Raw genomic sequence first — 19,890 nt, forward strand, 5'->3', positions numbered from 1 at the left:
ATGCTGTGGGTGATACCTTAAAAAAGCAAATAAATAAATAAAGTGGAATGAAGTGCAACCATAGGAAGCATACTTATTCTAATATTTTTATACCTATAAGATTATTATGAGAATTAAACAAGATGATGCAGATAAAGTACTTAGTACACTGCTTGACAATAAACATAGTCTGAGGTAGATACTATTTATTGTTTCTCATTTTACAAGTGAGGCATCTGGGACTTAGAGATGAGAAATAACTTGCTTAATGTTACATAGGTAGAAAGTGGCAGGATAGACTTTGAACCACATCTGACGCCAAAGCCTTAACTCTAATATTATACAGTTTGTCTTCTGTTCTAGAATATTCGTAATAATGTCAACCCATACTTAAATCCTTCAGTACACACAAAACATTGGTGTGTTTTTTTCTTTCCCCTCTCTTTCACTGGCAGTTATCATTGTTCCTAAATTTCAGATCTAATATCATCAACATCAAAAATGTACAAGCAAGGACAAGTTAGTCAATTACAAAGCCAACATTCTGGATTCAGTACAAAAGTTAATTAAAGTAATTACTGATATTCACATAACTCAAACACAAATTGCTTACTTTATTTAACAATGAAATTGTAATAACACAATAATTTATCTGTAAGAAAACCATCACAGAGCAAAATAAAAACCAAGCTAATTAAGGAGGCATTGCTTCAGCTCAATTTAGTTATCTCCTTTAAACAGGAAAAACTACCATTAGTCTAGTGGTTTTCAAACTTGTATGCACATTTGAGGAATGGGAGGAAAAAGGATTGATGCTTTAAAAAAAAAAAAGCTACACCTAAAGTCCACCTAAGAACAGTTTTATGAGTATCTCTCAAGAGGGGGACCAGGCAAAGACTTTTGAAGTATTGTCAGTGTTGATGAGTCTAAAGTAATAAACTACAAATTTATTTGTAGAGTCTCCATTGTGGCTCAGCAGTAATGAACCTGACTAGTATCCACAAGAATGTGTGTTCTATCCCTGGCCTCACTCAGTGGGATAAGGATCTGGGGTTGCCATGAGCTGCAGTGTAGGCTGCATACATGGCTTATATCTGGCATTGCTGTGGCACAGGCCGGCAGCTGCTGCTCTGATTCATCCCCTACACTGCGAACTTCCATATGCTCATATGCAGCCCTTAAAAACAAAAACTATAAATACCATGCCCTCAAAGCAGTTCAAAACCAAGAAATTAAAATTAAAAAAAATATATATATATGAAAAATATCTTCCTTCTTATCCTGGGAAGGGGGGGAAGGAAGCACCTACTCATTTCTCATTGTTCTTTATCCATTTTTGATTGCCCAAAGTCAAATTTAACAAACATTAAATACTGGAAGTTATGCAAACATGCTACCCAAATTGAAATTCTCACTACTATACATTTAGAAAGCTCTTTTAAAACAAAACCAGCTTTCAGAAAGAATCCCCCACATTTTAAGTTTGCATAGATGTTTAAGCTATCTGTTCAACTAAGAAGAGTCAATAAAATGTATTAGAAAGTATTTTATTAATAAGTTATTATAAAACAATATTCATTTCATGTACCACAAACTAACTTTTTGGTGCAACAATAGGGATATTTGAATGGTTCCCATCTATTTCTAAAACTATCAGAATTCCTTTTTATAAGATTGAGATCTTCAAATCTAGAACCTAACATAAATTTTTCTTTAAGAACAGATACATAAAATACTTTCCCTATAACTGCACTATATCCTTGACAAATCCCCATTAGGAGGTTCAGTAGTGACTGCAGGCATTTATCCTTAAAACAACTTTTCTTCATTTTTCAGGTTTGGGAATGATATCATTATCAAGATGGAAAATGACTTTTTCCCTTAGAATACATAAATTCACTTAGACATGTCTCCTCAAATTCAGAAAAACCCATTTTTTCAGCTCCTCTGTCAGGACTCCATGTCAATCTCAACCACTTCATTCTTGCCCTGAAGTGTTGTTTCTATCAGGCTGTCTTCATTTATATCTTCAATGTCTGCCAGATCAATAGGTGGTAAAGGATTCCTCCAGTACTGGAAGGTGTTATACTGCCAAAATTCTTCATTGAACTTTAGTGAAAAGAAGAGAGAGAGGAAAGTATATCAATGATCTAGAGAAAGTTAAGTTTTTTTATAAAGCAAATTTTCTTCTGTTTTAAAAAGCAAACTCACGTAATATTTTGCAGTCTTTAAATCTGCATCTTCAACAAATATACATTTTTAATTCTGCCTAATCAAAAAGAAGTTCATGGACTTAGTCAAATCTGTGCGTTTTCATACTCATGAATTTGTGAAAGTATTTGTTAGTGGTTTAAATTTAAAAGTATTTCCTCCAAGAGCTTCTCTTCCCAGAATTTTCTTCCATTTTTCAACCAAAAAATAATGCCTAAAGATGGTCTTAAATTTTTTTACCTTTCAGTGAGGAAAACAACTTATTTAAAACATACATCAACATGTCTTAAAAATTACTTTTGGAGTTCCCGTCGTGGCGCAGTGGTTAACGAATCCGACTGGGAACCATGAGGTTGCTGTGGTGTAGGTTGCAGACGCGGCTCGGATCCTGCATTGCTGTGGCTCTGGCGTAGGCCGGTGGCTGCAGCTCCGATTCAACCCCTAGCCTGGGAACCTCCATATGCCGCGGGAGCGGCCCAAGAAATAGCAACAACAACAACAAAAAAGACAAAAAAAAGACAAAAAAAATTACTTTTGGTCTTCTCCCTGATATTTGGTATTTTAAGATATTGACTTCACATATAGGCTAAAATATTTTGACAACCTTCTAAAAAGTATTAGAATAAACCACAGTAAATAGAATCTAACTGATCCTCTTATTAAAGAATCCACCTTGTGAAAGACACAACTGTTAAATCAATATACCAAAACTTGTAAGTCCAAGCGAGTATCAGCCCCTTAAAAACTGAACAGCTTACTCTGAAAGGCTATAAAATTGTTTCAAGTAACTATGAAGTTGATGTTCCAATGAAGTTCAAAACCACAAAATTTCAAAAGCATCCCAAAAATACTTTGTGCAAAAGAGATGGCATTGCAATTATATATAGGCTTCCAAGGTAACCATTTTGAAGGTTAACACCTTTCCCAGATGGATATATATCTATATTTAGTCTACTAAGTTGTGTTTTTACTTTAGCACCATTATCCAACAGATATATAATGGAACCCACATATGTTAAATCTTCGGGTAAGCTCAGTTTAAAAAAAAAGGCAAAAAGAAACATGTGAAATTCACCTTGGAATTTTACTTGACCTAATATAGTCAAAATATTATCATTTCAATATGCAGTCAATATTTTTAAAAATTTATGAGGTATTTTACATTCTTTTTGTTATACTGAGAGTTTTCAAAATCAGAGTTCCTATTGTGGCTCAGTGGTGACAAATTTCACTACTATCCATGAGGTTGCAGGTTCAATCCCCAGCCCCACTTAGTTGGTTAAGGATCTAGAGTTGCTGTGAGCTGTGGTGTAGGTCACAGAAACGGCTCAGATCCTGTGTTGCTGTGGCTTTGGCATGGGCTAGCAGCTGCAGCTCCAACTCAACCCCTAGCCTGGGAACTTTGATATGCCTCAGACATGGCCCTAAAAAGAAAAAGAAGTTTTCAAAATCTGGCAGGTATTTTACATTTCTAGCACTATTCAGAGTAGTCATATTTCAATATTCACTAGCCACATGTGGCTAGCTATTTTTTTTTTCCCCTTTCTTCTTTTTAGGGGCGCACCTGAGCCATATGAAGGTTCCCATGGTCAAATCAGAGCTGCAGCTGTCGGCCTACGCCACAGCCTCAGCAATGCCAGATCCGAGCAGCATCTGTAACCTACAACACAGCTCACAGCAATGCCGGATCCTTAACCTACTGAGCAAGGCCAGGGATGGAACCTGCATTCTCATGGTTACTGGTCAGATTCATTTTCACTGAGCCACAACGGATACTCCATGGCTAGCTACTTTGATGGAGAGCACAGGTATATAAGGAAATCTCATCAAGAAGTTCACTCAGTGCCTTAGACACAAGAGTCTCTCTGGAATTTCTTAGCACTGGGATAAAAAAAGTAATAACTCAAAGGATGCCAAGAAAAATTTCATTTTAATAAGTATCTAGAAGTAAAAATAGGGAACTATTTCTCTGCCTTTTGGAAAAAATCTATTATCCCAATTATCCACCTATAAAGACAGAACAAAAAACATCCTTTCATCAAGTCAGTATAACCTAGTAGTTAAAATCACAAACTTTGCTACCATACAGACCTGCATTTGCATGATAACTTCACCACCCACTAACTCTGATATTGACCTACGTCTGTTTCATCATCAGTAAAAAATGGAAAGAACTCATGTGAAATATGATTTGGCATTGTAATTGCCCAACACTGCTAAGATATTATATCCCAAGAAGCCTATGAACCAATATTTCTTTCTTCTTACAAGATAACATGTCTGCTTCCTTTCTATTTAAAATAACAACAGTAAGGGTCAGCACTGAGAGAGTACTGAATCTGCATAAAGTGACACTAACATGAAAAGACAACTGAATACTTACTGAAGTAATACCTAGTGTTATTTTAGTTCTCCAGTTAAAACACACACACACCTGAAACAACTCAGTAAATATTCTAAGGTTCTTGGGCAGAAAGACTTTACCACTATTCTGCCTAGATTTTCCTAAATACGGAAAAAACATATTTGAGGAAACTCTTCCTAAATGAAGTCCCAAGGGTAAGGGCAGGGACTTAAGTTCTATTCTTAACGCAATACCAACCAGGGAGATATATGCTGCATGAACTGAAAAAGCTTCTTAACCATTCCATATTTTTGCTATATCCTATTTTCCCTGGGCTATACACTAAACAAAAACTTGCATCTTTGGTGGTAGGAAAGAGAGAAATCTGAAGAAAACTTAAGTTTGCACAAGAGAAGCAGCTCAAGGAACAGATCAAAAGAAAGGAATATGAGGTTTCCTGGGCTTTTGCCAAAAGAAAAACGAACAGGCAACTACTCTTGGAGAAGGAATCCCAAGAACCAAGGTTATTCTCTGCCATGGGCTTGTACTGACTATAGGAAGCAATGAGCTGCCTGATGTCACTGATGTCACTGTTATGGAAAATATAGGCTTGTTCTAGGAGATTCTAAGCAGATGGCTGTGTCGGTTTACTAAAAGCTTCTCTTTGCCTACCTGACATTTCTATTTCCTTCTTATCAATTTGTGGCATACTGCAGTCAGTATATTCTGGTAGGAAAGACAAGCCTAGGTATGGGTGGGATACCAAAAACAGTCACGTTTTCAAATTACACAGTAATTATGTGCATACCAAATAAGTCCGGATGACTATCATTCTGGCTTTTTTATTCTTCAGGTTTTGCACATTGGTACATGATTTAATTGGAAATTCTGTTTATTCTATTTTCAAACTATAAGTGCTATCATTCTGTCTTAAGCTAATTTGAATTCTAAAAGCAGTCTGAAGAAAAAAGTCTAATGCTCATGTTTTCTAAATTCAAAGAAAACTGGGGGTAGAAATATTTACAATTTATAATTTCATCCATAAATGCTCATCATAATAGCTGTATCTTTTACAACACAGAAGAAAAGATCTTTCCCAGCTATAAAGATTCCCATTATTTTATTGGTAAAGTACCTGATAAATTCTCTATAAGATACCTAAGACAATGGAAAAATGTAGGGTGAATGCTAAGATGTAGTGATTGAGAGAATTTGCTGAATTCCAAGCCCTGAATTTGGTTCTTCCATCCTGAAAGCTGATCAAACCCAGAACTGCCAAAACTCACCTTGAACTCCTAAGACTAGACCAAATTGCCCCCAAAATACACAATGCCAGCCACAAACATAATTTAAAATTTTCTAAGTCATATTAAGTAAAAGAAACAGGTGAAATGAAATCTATCTTATTCAATCCAAGACCTCGAAATTATTTCAATATCATCAATGTAAACATTTTTGAGACCTTCAAAATCTAGTATCTAGTATTTTACACTTTGAGCACGTCTCAATTTGGAGTAGTCACATTTCAGGCGTTCAGTTGCGTCGCACAGCCAGCTAGCGGCTGCCACAGTGAATAGCACAGATCTAGACAGAGCTTATGTGCAGAGATGGGGCAGGCTCATTCCCACGGAACTGAAACTCTCCTAAGATCCTCATACACAGGATTTACCTTAAGAACTAAATTAATTTTCAACAACTACTCTCTTTCACAGGATCATATTTAACACTGAGTTAAAACACCGTTTCCCAACATTCGGAAGCCCTTTTTCTCTACCAAGAGTTGTACCATGCCTAAAGGACGTCCAAGTGATGGCTACCACAACGGTCACCCTCTTTAGAAAGAAAATTACCACGAATTCCGGGGGAAAAAAAATCATCGTTAAACCAAAGAAGGTGCGATACACCTTTCTTCGTCTTTCAGCTCAACATTTGTCGTTGAGCTGAACTTATTTAGGTTCACAGTCAACGTCTTCACCAGGCTCTAAACAGTCTGTCAAGACCAGATTCCCTCTCACACAGCACAGCTGCAAGGCCACGTTTCCCCCTAATGTATCTTAAAGCTCTCTGGGGCAGTTGGTGTATTCGGCGGGGGGGGGGGGGGGGGGGGGGGAGGGTTGTTCGTTCCTACGGCGGGGACCCTGTTTTCCAGCTTTCAGAGTGTCGTGACGGAGGCAAATCTAGACCGGGACGATCGGTTCCTTCCCGGGACGCGAAGTGCCCGGAAAAGTGTGACCCCTTCAGCCCTCACACGCCCCCGCCCCCCGAGCGCCCAGCCCACCGCCAGCCCCTACCTGGCGCGGTGTTGCCCCCCATTCTCCCCGCTGGGGCTCTGCGCGCCCCGCCCCGTCGTCACCACTGCCGCTCGGGGGGCGGACGCCCTGGGGCTCCTCCCCCGGCCCGCGGGGCCGTACAGGCGGCTGCAGGAGCGGCGGCTCGCCGGTCTCCAGGCCGCGGCCCTCACGCCCCGGGGCGCCGGTGTCCCCGCCGTCGCGGCGCTTACTGGGCGAAACCGAAGGTTCCGTCATAGCCCCCGCGTCTATTTTACGCTTTCGTGGCAGCTCTGGGACGCGGAAGGGCTGCCTGGGATGCGAGGCCCCCGGCGGCGGGATCCAGAGCGGCGGCGGTGGAGGCGGCGGCGGCTCCTCAGGGAAATCGCACAGCAGGAGCCGCTTCCAAGGCACGTGGAACGTCAGCGGCTCGGCCGCACGCCGCTTGGCCATGGGTCCCGAAGGCTCGGGCGGAGCCCGCCCGGCGCGGGAGGCCGAGCACCGATAGCTGCGGGGGCGAGGGCGGGGCGCGAGAGGAAGGGCGAGGACAGAGTCTCCGCGAGACGGCTGCTGGAAGATGCAGTGGGCGGAGGGGGTGGGCGCGGCCGGTCCAGCCCGGCCCTCGTGCACCGCCCTTACTGCAGCCGAGGTGCCGCCGGACGTTGGTGAGCTACTGCGAAGCGGCGAAGATTCGAACCTGCGCACAAATGTGCGCGCGCGCAGTCGCGCCGGCGGGCGGAGCCGCTGGTTGGTGGAAGCCAGCGGGGCGAGCTCCCGAGCGCCCCCGCGGCCGGAAGTGCGCGCCCCGGGGCGAGACGGGAAGGCCGCGGCGGGTTTATTAAAGGCCCAATCTAATCGCTCTGGGAGGGTGTGACGTTTTTTCAGGCGTTGGGAGATGCGTGTGCAAATCCCAAGCTTGAAGTGTTTATATTAGTTACCTTCCTCTAGTTACTGGCCACCGGGAAGTCCCCAGGAAGTTAAAGCAGAATTAATAAACACACTTAAAACACACAATAAATTAGTGTTAAGAAGCTCTGGCGCTACGTTAAGTGATTATTAGAGACATACTGTTGTACACTCAAGGCTGAGGGAAGTGGCTAAAGCCAATGAGCAAAATCAAAACAAAAAACCAACGAGAGTGTGTTTTTCGGTGGGCGCTGTGGAATGTGAATACGCACTACATTCCTCGATCTTTTGATTAAAAATTCATTGGTGAAGTTACAAAGATGTGCAGCTCATCTAAGAGCTAAGCCTGGGGCACAACTCTTTTCCAACTAAAACCCGAAATTGACTCTTAAATTATGTAGGAATCTCAGAGTCCCTGCTTACTCTGCATGGTGGTCATAAGTGAGATTCCAAGAACTCTCTTAAAATTGTGTGTGTTATCAAGAAGAAAAGTGAGGAGAGGATAACAACAATGTATTTACTATGCCTTATATTTTAATAGTTGATAAAGACAGTAAACAAGTAAAGAAAAATGTAAGGAGGAAAATTATAAGTGCTTTGAAGAGAGAAACTATGTTCTTCTAGAGAAAAAGTTTGCAAGAAAGATAACTGTGTTCCATCTGGTTGGAATTATCTGTATATTAATTACCCCATGCCCCTGCACCTCAAGGCTGTTCTGAGAGGATAAGCTAACCACTTGTTTATAAGTAAGTACTACCATATAGTAAGTACGGTAGTAAACATTACCTTTTCCGTTTATTCTTTCCTTTTCTTCTTGTTTTCCTCTCATTCCTTTTTTTTTTTTTTTTTTTTGGTCTTTTTAGGGCCTCACCCGTGGCACATGGAGGTTCCCAAGCCAGGGGTCTAATCGGAGCTGTTGCTCCCTGTATACGCCAGAGCCACAGCAACACCAGATCTGAGCCACAACACCAGATCTGAGCCACATCTGCGACCTACACCACAGCTCATGGCAATGCCAGATCCTTAACCCAGGGATCGAACCTGCAACCTTAAGGTTCCTGCTCTGATTCATTTGTGATGCGCCATGATGGGAATTCCTGTTTTCCTCTCATTCCCCTACCTGTCTCTCCTCTGGCAACCACCTGTTTGTTGTGGTTTCTATGACTGGTTCTCTTGTTATATATGCACATTTGTTTTTTTACGTTCCAAGGGTAAAAAATCATACAGTATCTTTCTCTGACTCATTTCACTTAGCATAATATCCTGTAGGTCCATCTATATTGTTGCAAATGGCAAGATTTCATTATTTTTCATAGCTGAGTAATATTTCATATATGGGTCATTTTCAAGCCTGGAAGCTTAGGGCTAGATGTGCATTTATATTTTCAAAGTAGTGTTTTCATTTTTTTTAGGTATATGTACCCAGGAGTGTAATTGCTGGATCATATGGTAGTTCTGTTTTTAACTTTTTGAGGAACCTCCATACTGTTTTCCATGTCGGCCTCACTAAGTTACATTCCTTCTGACAATGTATGAGGGTTCCCTTTTCTCCACATCTTTCCCAACGCTTTGTTATTGTTTTTTGTTTGTTTGTTTGTTTGTTTGACAGTGGCCATTCTGACAGATGTGAAGGGATATCTTATTTTGGTTGTAATTTGTATTTCCCTGATGTTTAGTGATGTTGAGCATCTTTTCATGTTCCTGTTGGCTGTCTGTATGTCTTCTTTGGGAAAATACATATTCAGATCCTTAGCTCATTATTTCAAGCGCTCTGTGGCATGTGGAGTTCCCAGGCTAGGGATCAGATCCAAGGTGAAGTTGTGACCTGTGCTGCAGCTGCAGCAACTCAGGATCCTTTAACTCACTGTGCCAAGCAGTGATCAAACCTGTGTCCTGGCACTGCAGAGATGCCACTGAACACATTGTGACACAGTGGGAAATCCTCAGCTCATTTTTAAATTGGGTTGTTTATTATTTCGACGTTGAGTTTGTATGTTTTTTTGTTTTTTTGTTTTTTGTCTTTTCTCCTTTTTAGGGCCACACCCGAGGCATATGGAGGTTCCCAGGCTAGGGGGTCTAATCGGAGCTGTTGCGGCCAGCCTACACCAGAGCCACAGCTACACCAGATCCCAGCTTCATCTGCGACCTACCCCACAGCTCATGGCAACACCGGATCCTTAACTCACTGATGGAGGCCAGGGATCGAACCTGAAACCTCATGGTTCCTAGTCGGATTTGTTTCCACTGCACCATGATGGGAACTCTGAGTTTGTATGAATTCTTTGTATAGTTTGGATATTAACCACTTATCGGATATCTTCTTCTATTCAGTGGGCTCCCTCTTTTATTTTGTTGATGGTTTCCTTCACTGTACAAAAGCTTTTTAGTTTGATTAGGTCCCACTTGTTTATTTTTGCTTTTGTTGTCCTTGCCTGAGGAAACATATCCAAAAAAAATAATGCTAAGAGCAGTATAGACGTGTGTATTGCCTGTGTTTTCTTCTAGAAATTTTATGGTTCCAGGTATTACATTTAAATCTTTAACCACTTTGAGTTTATTTTGGTATGTGGTATGAGAAAATAGTCCAGTTTGATTCTTTTGCATCTAGCTGTCCATTTCCCAGCATTATTTATTGAAGAGACTGTCTTTTCATTATAGTCTTGCTTCTTTTGTCATAGATTAATTGACCATAGTGAGTCCACTGAGAATAACTAGTTTCTTAATAACATGTATCAAATAGTTGTCCTTTTCTCACCGCTATGCAGTAACTGCTTTGTCATAAGTCAATTTTTCATCAATACACTCAACTTTTGGGGAGCTCTTTATACACTTCAATTGGTCTGTTTGCTATTTTGGGCCAATTCAACAGTGTCTTAAATACTATAGCTTTGTAATAAGTCTTTGTTATCTGTGGAGCAATCACTCACATCTTGTTCTGCAGGAATATTTTGGCTCTACTTGTCCCTTTTCTCTTCCATATAGAATCAATTTGTAGCATTATGTTATCCTTTTGGAATAATTGCATTGAAACTATAGATCAATTTGAAAATAACTATCATCTTTACACTGTGGAACCTACTTCCTATTCAATACCATAGATCTCTCAAATTATTTAGGTCTTTTTAAAAGTCCCCTGGAAATTCCCTTTTATCTCAGCAGGTTAAGGATCTGTTGTTGCCACAGCTGTGGCACAGGACACAATTGCTAGGCCAGTTCGATTCCTGGGCCAGGAACTTTCACATGCACATGAAGCTATACCCAAAAAAAAAGTAGCCCAATAAATTTTTATAATTCTCATTGTAAGGTGCTTATATGTTTCTGTTAGGTTTATTCCTGGGCACTTTATAGTATTTGTAAATAGTTCCCCCACCCCCACCACAGTGTCTCTTTTATTTCTCTTCAGTATTTTCTTTCTGAGTTACTGTTGTTCCTCCTGGGCCATCTTACAAAGCTCTGGATAAAACGTGAAATTAGTTTACCCCAAGATATAAATAGTGCCAGGCGATTTGCTTTGAGGAGTTTGTCCATTTCATTCAAGCTGTCAAATCTGTTGGCACAATATTTTCTCAGTTTCTCTATTTTCAGTTTCATTGATTTCTACTTAATTGGTGTTTACTTTGCTTTTTCTATAGGCTCCTTTTTTTTTCTTTCTTTTTTGGCCACCCCATGGCATACGGACTTCCTGGGCCAGGAACTCCAGGAACCAGATCCGAGCCAGTTTCGACAACACCAGATCCTTAACCCACTGTGCAGAGCCCGGGATCAAACCTACATCCCATTGCTCACAAGACAGCACCGATCCCATTGTGTCACAGTGGGAACTCTTCTCTAGGCTCTTTTTAGGGCCATACCCATGGCATATGGAAGTTCCCAGGTTAGGGGTTGAATAGGAGTTACAGCTGCCAGCCTACACCACAGTCACAGCAACGCCAGATCTGAGCTGCATCTGCGACCTACACCACAGCTCACAGCAATGCCAGATCCTTAACCCACTGAGCAAAGCCAGGGATCAAAACTGCATCCTCATGGATACTAGTCAGATTCGTTACCACTGAGCCACAATGGGAATTCCCAAGCCTCTTTTGATTTAACCTCTAGCAGCATTGATTTCAGCCTTTCTTCTTTTCAGATATAAACATTTAAAGCTATAAATTTCCATGTTGCACTTTATCTGTAGCCCACAAACTTTCATATATCATATTTTCATTATCTTTGTTTGAAATACTTTCCCCTGATTTCTTTCTTGACTTACAATTTATTTAAATGTGTTACTTTTTCACATATCTGAGATTTTCCTAGATATTTTTCTCATTGATTTCTAGTTTAATTCTATTCTCCTTTAATTCATACTCTATGTAAATTTAATCCTTTTAAATTTATTATGATTTATTTTTTGACCAACACATGGATGATCCTGGTGCATGTATCATGTGTTCTCGGAAAGAATATACATTATTCGTATACTATCAAATAAATGTCACTTAGGTAAATGTGGCCGATAGTGTTTTTTAGATCTTATATGTCTGTTTTTTTCCCTTTGGCCACGCCCTCTGCATGCAGAAGTTCCCAGGCCAGGGACTGAATCTGCACCACAGATATAACCAGCGCCACAGCGGTGACAATGCCATATCCTTACCCTGCTGAGCCACCAGGGAACACCTAGTTCTTAAATGTCAACTGATTTTGGGTGTGGGGGTCTAATTGTTCTATTAATTGCCGAAAAAGTCGTGTTATAAATCTCCATGATGGTGATTTTTTGTTTGTTTCTCCCTTTAGGTCCATCATTTTTTGTCTATGTATTTTTTTTTTTTTCTTGTCTTTTTGCTATTTCTTGGGCCTCTCCCACGGCATATGGAGGTTCCCAGGCTAGGGGTCCAATCGGAGCTGTAGCCACCGGCCTACGCCAGAGCCACAGCAACGCTGGATCCGAGCCGCGTCTGCAACCTACACCACAGCTCACAACAATGCCGGATCCTTAACCCACTGAGCAAGGGCAGGGACCGAACCCGCAACCTCATGGTTCCCAGTTGGATTCGTTAACCACTGCGCCACGACAGTAACTCCTGTCTCTGTATTTTTAAGTTCTCTTATTAGGTATGCACATGTTATGTTTGTCACGTCTCTGATGTATATCCATCTTCATCTCTGGTAATGCTCTTTGTTTTGAAGTTGTCTTAATTTACGATTTGTTGTTCCAGCCTTCCTATGCTTACTACTTGCATAGTATTATCCTTTTTTTCCATCCTTGTACTTTCAGCTTATCTGTATCTTTATATTTAATGTGTCTCCTGCAAACAACATATATAGTTGGGTCTTGCTTTTCTGGCATCCTGACAATTTCTGTACTTTAATTGGAATATTTAGTGACTTAACATTTGAGTTTTTTTTTTATTTGTTTGTTTGTTTGGTCTTTTTAGGGCCATACCCAAGGCATATGGAAGTTCCCAGGCTAGGGTCAAATCAGAGCTATAGCTGCTGGCCTAGGCCACAGGCACAGCAACTCCAGGTCCAAGACACATCTGTGACCTACACTGAAGCTCATGGCAACACTGGATTCTTAACCCACTGGGCAAGGGCAGCATCAGACCCTTGTTAGCTTAATGAGTCCAGCCCTGACCATTCTATTTAAAACCACACTTCCCTTGGCACTACGCATGACTTTTGAAATTCTCTGTGCCTTTTTTCTCCCCACAGCATTTTACACCTTCCAATCTATTCTATAATTCACTTATTTATTATTCTATTTCCTCCCTCTTTAGAAAGTAAGCTCCCCGAGGGTAGGGTTTTTGTTTTTGTTTTCACTGATATACTGAAGCACCTAGAACTTGCCTGGCATGTATTAGGTGTTCTGTACATATTTGTTGAATGAATGACTGTTCATTTTCAGCTGGGTGTTTCATAGGCATCTCATACTCCATCCTCTAGTATTCCCTATGAGGCATCATTCATCCAACAAGGTGCTCATATCAGAAGTGTACTTGTGCCTCTTCACAATCAAATGATTATAGACAGAGACAACAGCAAATGCAAAAGTCCTAGAACAAAAGCATACCTGGCATGAGCTTGAGATAGCAAAAAGGCTAGTATGGCCTTTTTTCTCTCAGGGTTTTATCTTGCATTGTTTCTATTCCTATGACTTCAGGCTCACCAGTCTTTTCTCCTCTCACACTATATCTGCTATTAATCCCAGGCAATGTACTTTTCATCTCTGGAAGCTCAGTGTAGGTCTTATATACGTCTTACATAACTTTGTGAACATACGGATGCAGTTATGCTACTTTTTTTTGGTCTTTTTAGGGCAGCACCCTTGGCATGTGGAAGTTCCCAGGCTAGGGGTAAAATCCGAGCTACAGCTGCCGGCATACATCACAGCCACAGCAGTGCCAGATCCGAGCTGTGACTGCAACCTACACCGCAGCTCACAGCAATGCTGGATCGAGGCCCAGGATCAAACCCACATCCTCATGGATACTAGCTGGGTTCTTAACCTGCTGAGCCACAATGGGAACTCTGTTATGCTATTTTAAAATAAATGTTTTAAATGACTTATTTAAGTGATTTAGTTTCCAATTGTGATTTCTTTTTCCTATAGATTCTTGCTTTTCTTCTATTTAGAGAAGACCTTTTAGTATTCCTTTTAGGATAGGTTTAGCATGGCTGTGTTCTTTTAGTTTTAGCCTTAGAAATTCTTTCTCTTGGAGTTCCCCATCATGGCTCAGCAGAAGTGAATCTGATCAGCATCCATGAGGATGCAGATTCTATCCCTGGCCTCACTCAGTGGGTTAAGGATCCAGCGTTGCCATGAGCTGTGGTGTGGGTCACAGACATGGCTCGCATCAGATGTTGCTGTGGCTGTGGCTAGGCCAGCAGCTACAACTCTAGCCTGGGAACCTCCATATGTTGAGGGTGCAGCCCCAAAACAACAGGGGAAAAAAAAGAAATTCTTTCTCTCCTTCTATTGTAAATGATAATCTTGCTGGGACAGTTATGCTATTTTAATGTCCTCTGCTAATTCTAACATCCGCATTGGGTTCTGGCTTGGTGTCGACTGGTTTTCTTTTCTCCTCTGTATGGGTGTTATTTTCTTCTTTCTCTGTACATGTGGTAATTTTTTATTGGATACTAGATATTACGAGTTTTACTTTGTGGGGTTCTTTCTTCTCTGGCCTAAAAGTTAGTTATTTCACATATGCACTCATCAGTACTGTGCAGATTACTCTAGGGGCACCATCCTCAGATCTCCAGTGTTCTCTGTGTACAGCTCTCTCCTCTCAGGTACTCTGTCCTGCACAAGGTAACAACAACACACTGTTGGTGGAATCTGAAGCCTGTGATGCTGTGTAAATAACAATAAAAAAATGTAAACCCAACTCAAGTTCTCACAAGATGGACTCAACCTCCCATCCTGGCCTAAGAGGTATTTATACACAAGCATAAATACTGTTCACCTCAGGTTCTGTTGTTTTTTCTTTTCCCCCCACATAGTAAATAGAATTCAATATCATGAGACTCAGAAAAATAAGGTTCTTGTCAAGAGATAAACTAAGTAATTGAACTAGACTGAGAGTTGACCCAGATATTGGGATTAACAGATAGGGACTAAAATATCTATACTATATTAAAGGATATAGTGGAAAATGTGGACAACATACATTGACACACAGAAAACTGCTGCAGAGAGAGAAATGAAAACTGTAAAGAGATAAATGAAAATGCTAGAAATACAAAAGCACAATACCAGAGATAATAATTCTTTCAACAGGGAGTTCCCATCATGGCTCAGCAGAAAAAAATCCAACTAGTATCCGTGAGGATGTGGGTTCAATCCCTGGCCTCACTCAGTGGATTAAAGGATCCAGCTGTGGTGTAGGTCACAGACATGGCTTGCATCTGGCATTACTGTGGCTGTGGAGGCTGGCAGCTGTAGCTCTGATTCGATCCCTGGCATGAGAACTTCCATATGCCAGGGGTGCAGCCCTAAAAGAAAAAAAAAAATTCTTTCTATAGTTTCTTTAGTAGAATGGACACAGATGGGGAATGATTTGAGGAACCTGAAGACAGGTAAAAAGAAACTATTATCTGAAATGCAAATAATTTAAAAAGTAAAAAAACCCAAAAAACCACCAAAAACAGAGCATGTAGGCATTGTGGGATAATGCAATCATACATGTAAAAAAATCTCCAAAAGGAGAAATAAAGGATAGCAGAGGCAGAAGAAATATTTGAAGCAATAATGGCAAAGAACATTTCAGAAATAACAAAATATCAAACCGTAGATCCAACCAACAGGATAAATTCCAAAAACCACACAAAACTAGACACATCATAAACTATTGAAAATTAAGAGGGAATAATGAAGGCGGCTAGATTCAGAGGGACACAAGATAAGAATTACAGCAGAGTACTCATCAAAACAGTGAAGTGCCCTACAAAGAAAAACAAAACAAAACCTTATTGCTAAAAAATGCTAACCATCATCTGAGTCTTGAGCCTGGCATAATCTCTACAACAGAAACATCAAAGATCACTGTTTACAGATCACAACAAATACAATTATACTGAAAAAGTTTGAAATACTGAAAGAATTAGCAAAATTTGACATAAAAGACACAAAGTGAGCAAATACTGTTGGAAAATGGTGCTCATAGACTTGCTTGATACAGGGTTGTCACAAACCTGCAATTTGTAAAAAAAAAAAAAAAAAATCTCCGAACCACAATAAAATGAGGTATGCCTGATATTTCACATAAGCACCTAGGACCTATAAAAACACACTGAAATAGTATCAATCTTCTCTTGCAGGTGACGTAACAAACTCAGAGTACCTTGCCCAAAATCACAGATGATAATTTATGAAAAACAAACCAGAGTATCTTAACTGCTGGTCTAGTGCTCACCCTACTAATGATTGGTGCTGGAACTTCCTTCCACTAGTTCCTTTAGTATAATTTTTTTTTTTTTTTTCCTTTTTCAGGCCACATCCACAGCATATGGAGGTTCCCAGGCTAGGGGTCAAATCAGAGCTATAGCCACTGGCCTATGCCATAGCCATAGCATTGTGGGATCCAAGCTGCACCTGCAATCTACACCACAGCTCACGGCAATGCCAGATCTTTAACCCACTGAGCAAAGCCAGGGGTCGAACCTGCATCCTAATGGATCCTAGTCAGGTTCGTTAACCACTGAGCCACAATGGGAACTCCCCTTTATAATTACTTTTTGACTTTTGAACAAAAATAAAGACTGAGCATTACTCAGAGACCAAGTATTCATATTGACTTTCTAGAAGTATATAAAAATGGGCTAAGCCAAAGGTTCAAAAATATATGTGCTCAATTAATTAAAATTCCCATGTCTATGGTTATCACTAATTTAGATGGAAACAACCAAGCAAATACTGTTTCATAGCAACTGGCAGACTTTAATATTCAAGAAAAATTAAGTCCATCATACACATTAAAAATATAGGAAATTTCATGCAGACATGAAGCTTCCAATTCAGCCTTTGTGGCAACTTTCAGGATGAGAGTTACATATAAATACAGTACATTTTACAGTTCCCAAACTTCATAATTTTATACTGTGATTTATACAGCTTCTCTTTATATTTTACATAACCCATCTTGCTTACTTGATTAATATACCTAGCCTGCACTGCTTTAGATTATGGAAATTTAAAAAAAAAAAAGCACAACAATCTACCTCCTTCCACTTTATGAAAATGAATGAAAACATCTGTGTGTACAGTTACTTAGGAAAAAAATTTTTAAACTTACACACTTTAGTAGCTAGGACTACACATAAGAAATACAAAATTAAATCCTCCAGTGATACCTCTATTATTGATTGATACCACAATTTTCAAGTTTAGAATGTATTAACTACAAAAGCTATAAGAGAAAAAAAGTGATGCAAATTTGTGTAGTACATTTAGAAAATAGTATTCATGGTATGAGGGAGAAATCAGAAACATGAAATAACTGATTCTGGAATTAACTAAAATATAAGCTATAATTTAGAAATATAAGTAACATTATTAAAGAATAAAACCTGATAGCAAAAATTTTAAGTAATAAAGCCAACTCATTGGTGTCAACCTGGTTTTTTTCTTTATAAGAAAATCAAGATCATTTGTTTTGATATAAGTTGTAAAAAAGTGAATACTAACCAGTGAATAAAAAGCATTTCTAAATTACAAACATCATGCATTTCTTTCTTTTCAATGGATTTTTTAAAAAATACTTATGCTACTTTTAAATTTCCTTCTTTAAAAGAAAATAATAATTTTCCCCCTTGTATTTAATTTCAAGCTCATCTATGTGGTGGGTAGGGAGAATTCCCAAATAAATATCTGCCATGTACTAAGGAACAAAAAAGAGAAACATTTTTTCAAAAACACCCAATAGGTTACATCAGGTATCTATAACCTGACAAATCAACTTAACTTCATGGAATCTTTTATTGCATCATGGGCATAAAGGCCACAGGAACTCCTGTAGTGTGTGCAGAAAAGGTCCTATGAGTAAGAAGCCAGATTGTGTAGTGATTCCCCCAATCTAACTGACAGTGAAGGTCTAAGGATTTGTAAGTAAGTTTTCCTATGAGAACATGACATTTATACCACCAGCACATTATCTGAGATTAAGTCTATCTAATCCAAATTGCCACAGAGGTCACTTAATGCCATCACAATCATCTGTGAAAATATTCAATATCATGTCCTTTTCTCCAAGAAAAGCTTAAAACATTAAGTCATCTCTACTTTTCAAGCTATTGGAAAACAAGATAGTAAACATAAAAAAATACAAAGGAAAACTCCCTCCAATAAAGATCTGCTAGAGGTAGAAATTTAAAGCAGCATATACTGTTTTAGCTACAGCTATTAGGGAACAAAATTGGTGTTAATCTGAAATTGTATTAGTGACTGCTGCTTAAAATACTGAAGATACAGACCACGGGTGGTAATTTATCCCTAAATTTCATAATCAATGTTTCCCCACATTAATACCATCATGACAATTCATACCAGTATATAATTGTTTTAACAGGAAAAAAAAAGTGCTTACTTTTGTAATTCAGGTAATCTAAAGAAAAGACATTATTGTAAACATCTCATTGACAAAATGTATTCATTTATAGTTTGAAATCACACATTTCAATTGTATTCTTATTTTCCCAGTTTCCTAGCAGTACCTTTAATAAAGGCTTTTGTGCCTCAATTAGAAGACTGAGACTGCATACATTTCAGAGTGATCCATGATGAGTATGCTTTCAAAAATGTTCCCTTTAGTGTGGCCAAAAGACTAATTTCTCAGTTATTTAAAATGCATTTTACTGGCCCATGATCCTATAAATTTAGCATTTCATAAAAATGAAATGTTTCATGCTAACTATAAGTTCAGCTGAGCTAGAAAATAAAATCGAATAATTTGAATGATAAAAGAATAGATACACGATTTTATGTATAAATTGCTTAGGTCCAAAGTAAACAAAAGTCCCAATTCCAGATGTTGAAAGTGACAGAGGATCCTTTAGACTCTTCTAAAAATAACATGTGCAATGCACACAAAACAACTAAAAGGAGATAATTATGGACTTCAATACTATTAGTCATTCATATGGCAGACTTGAAATGGACAGTTTGATAAGACCCTGGAGATAGCATTTCTACTGAAAGATAATTCTGGGCTCAAGGAAAAAGTATACTTGAAGACATTTCCTCCGTTTTCACTTGTGTAGTACAAATATGCACAGCATAGTATATTTCTGAAAAAGCGATAGACATATTAAGAAAATAGACACTATTTCTAAATTTTGTTAGGAATAAGAAGGCACCACTGATATGAGGTTGTGTCCTGTCATTGTGATAGGTGATTTTGAGTTGTTTATTTCAGCATTTGCTCTTAATAAACTTTTCTCCTGGTGATATCACTTGAGACTGTTAATGTGGTTTACGGACCACAAACAAGACACACTCATAGTAATATTTCATCATGGAGAGATCATTCACAGTATATGTTGACAAGACAGATTCTTTTTCCACCTGAAATGCAAACAATAATCATATGATTATGATGATAACCATGGTGCTATTTTAAATATATTCTGCATATTAATTCATTTATTATATACAAGTACTCACTAAGGTTCACACTATTACTAATTCCACTTTACAAACAACTG

At 39.2% G+C, this 19,890-nt stretch overlaps 2 protein-coding genes across 3 annotated transcripts in view; both read right to left on the reverse strand.

Annotated features, from left to right (window-relative positions):
• Window positions 1–1,510: 1,510 nt before the first annotated feature.
• C2H9orf40 (chromosome 2 C9orf40 homolog) lies at window positions 1,511–7,488 on the reverse strand. Its single transcript, XM_047767780.1, has 2 exons — window positions 6,826–7,488; window positions 1,511–2,088 (listed from the first exon to the last, which is right to left on the reverse strand). The coding sequence occupies exons 1-2, from the start codon at window positions 7,252–7,254 to the stop codon at window positions 1,930–1,932; spliced, it is 588 nt and encodes a 195-aa protein (XP_047623736.1). The 5' UTR covers window positions 7,255–7,488; the 3' UTR covers window positions 1,511–1,929.
• A 9,619-nt stretch (window positions 7,489–17,107) lies between these two features.
• Window positions 17,108–19,890, reverse strand: part of CARNMT1 (carnosine N-methyltransferase 1) — a 37,719-nt gene continuing 34,936 nt past the window's right edge. For both annotated transcript variants that reach the window (XM_047767781.1, XM_047767782.1), the window contains exon 8: window positions 17,108–19,750. In XM_047767781.1, coding sequence (XP_047623737.1) covers window positions 19,649–19,750 — 102 coding nt within the window. In that variant the 3' untranslated portion in view covers window positions 17,108–19,648. The remainder of the gene's footprint in view (window positions 19,751–19,890) is intronic.

Source organism: Phacochoerus africanus, chromosome 2 (genome assembly GCF_016906955.1).
Source record: "Phacochoerus africanus isolate WHEZ1 chromosome 2, ROS_Pafr_v1, whole genome shotgun sequence".
Classification (NCBI taxonomy): domain Eukaryota; kingdom Metazoa; phylum Chordata; class Mammalia; order Artiodactyla; family Suidae; genus Phacochoerus; species Phacochoerus africanus.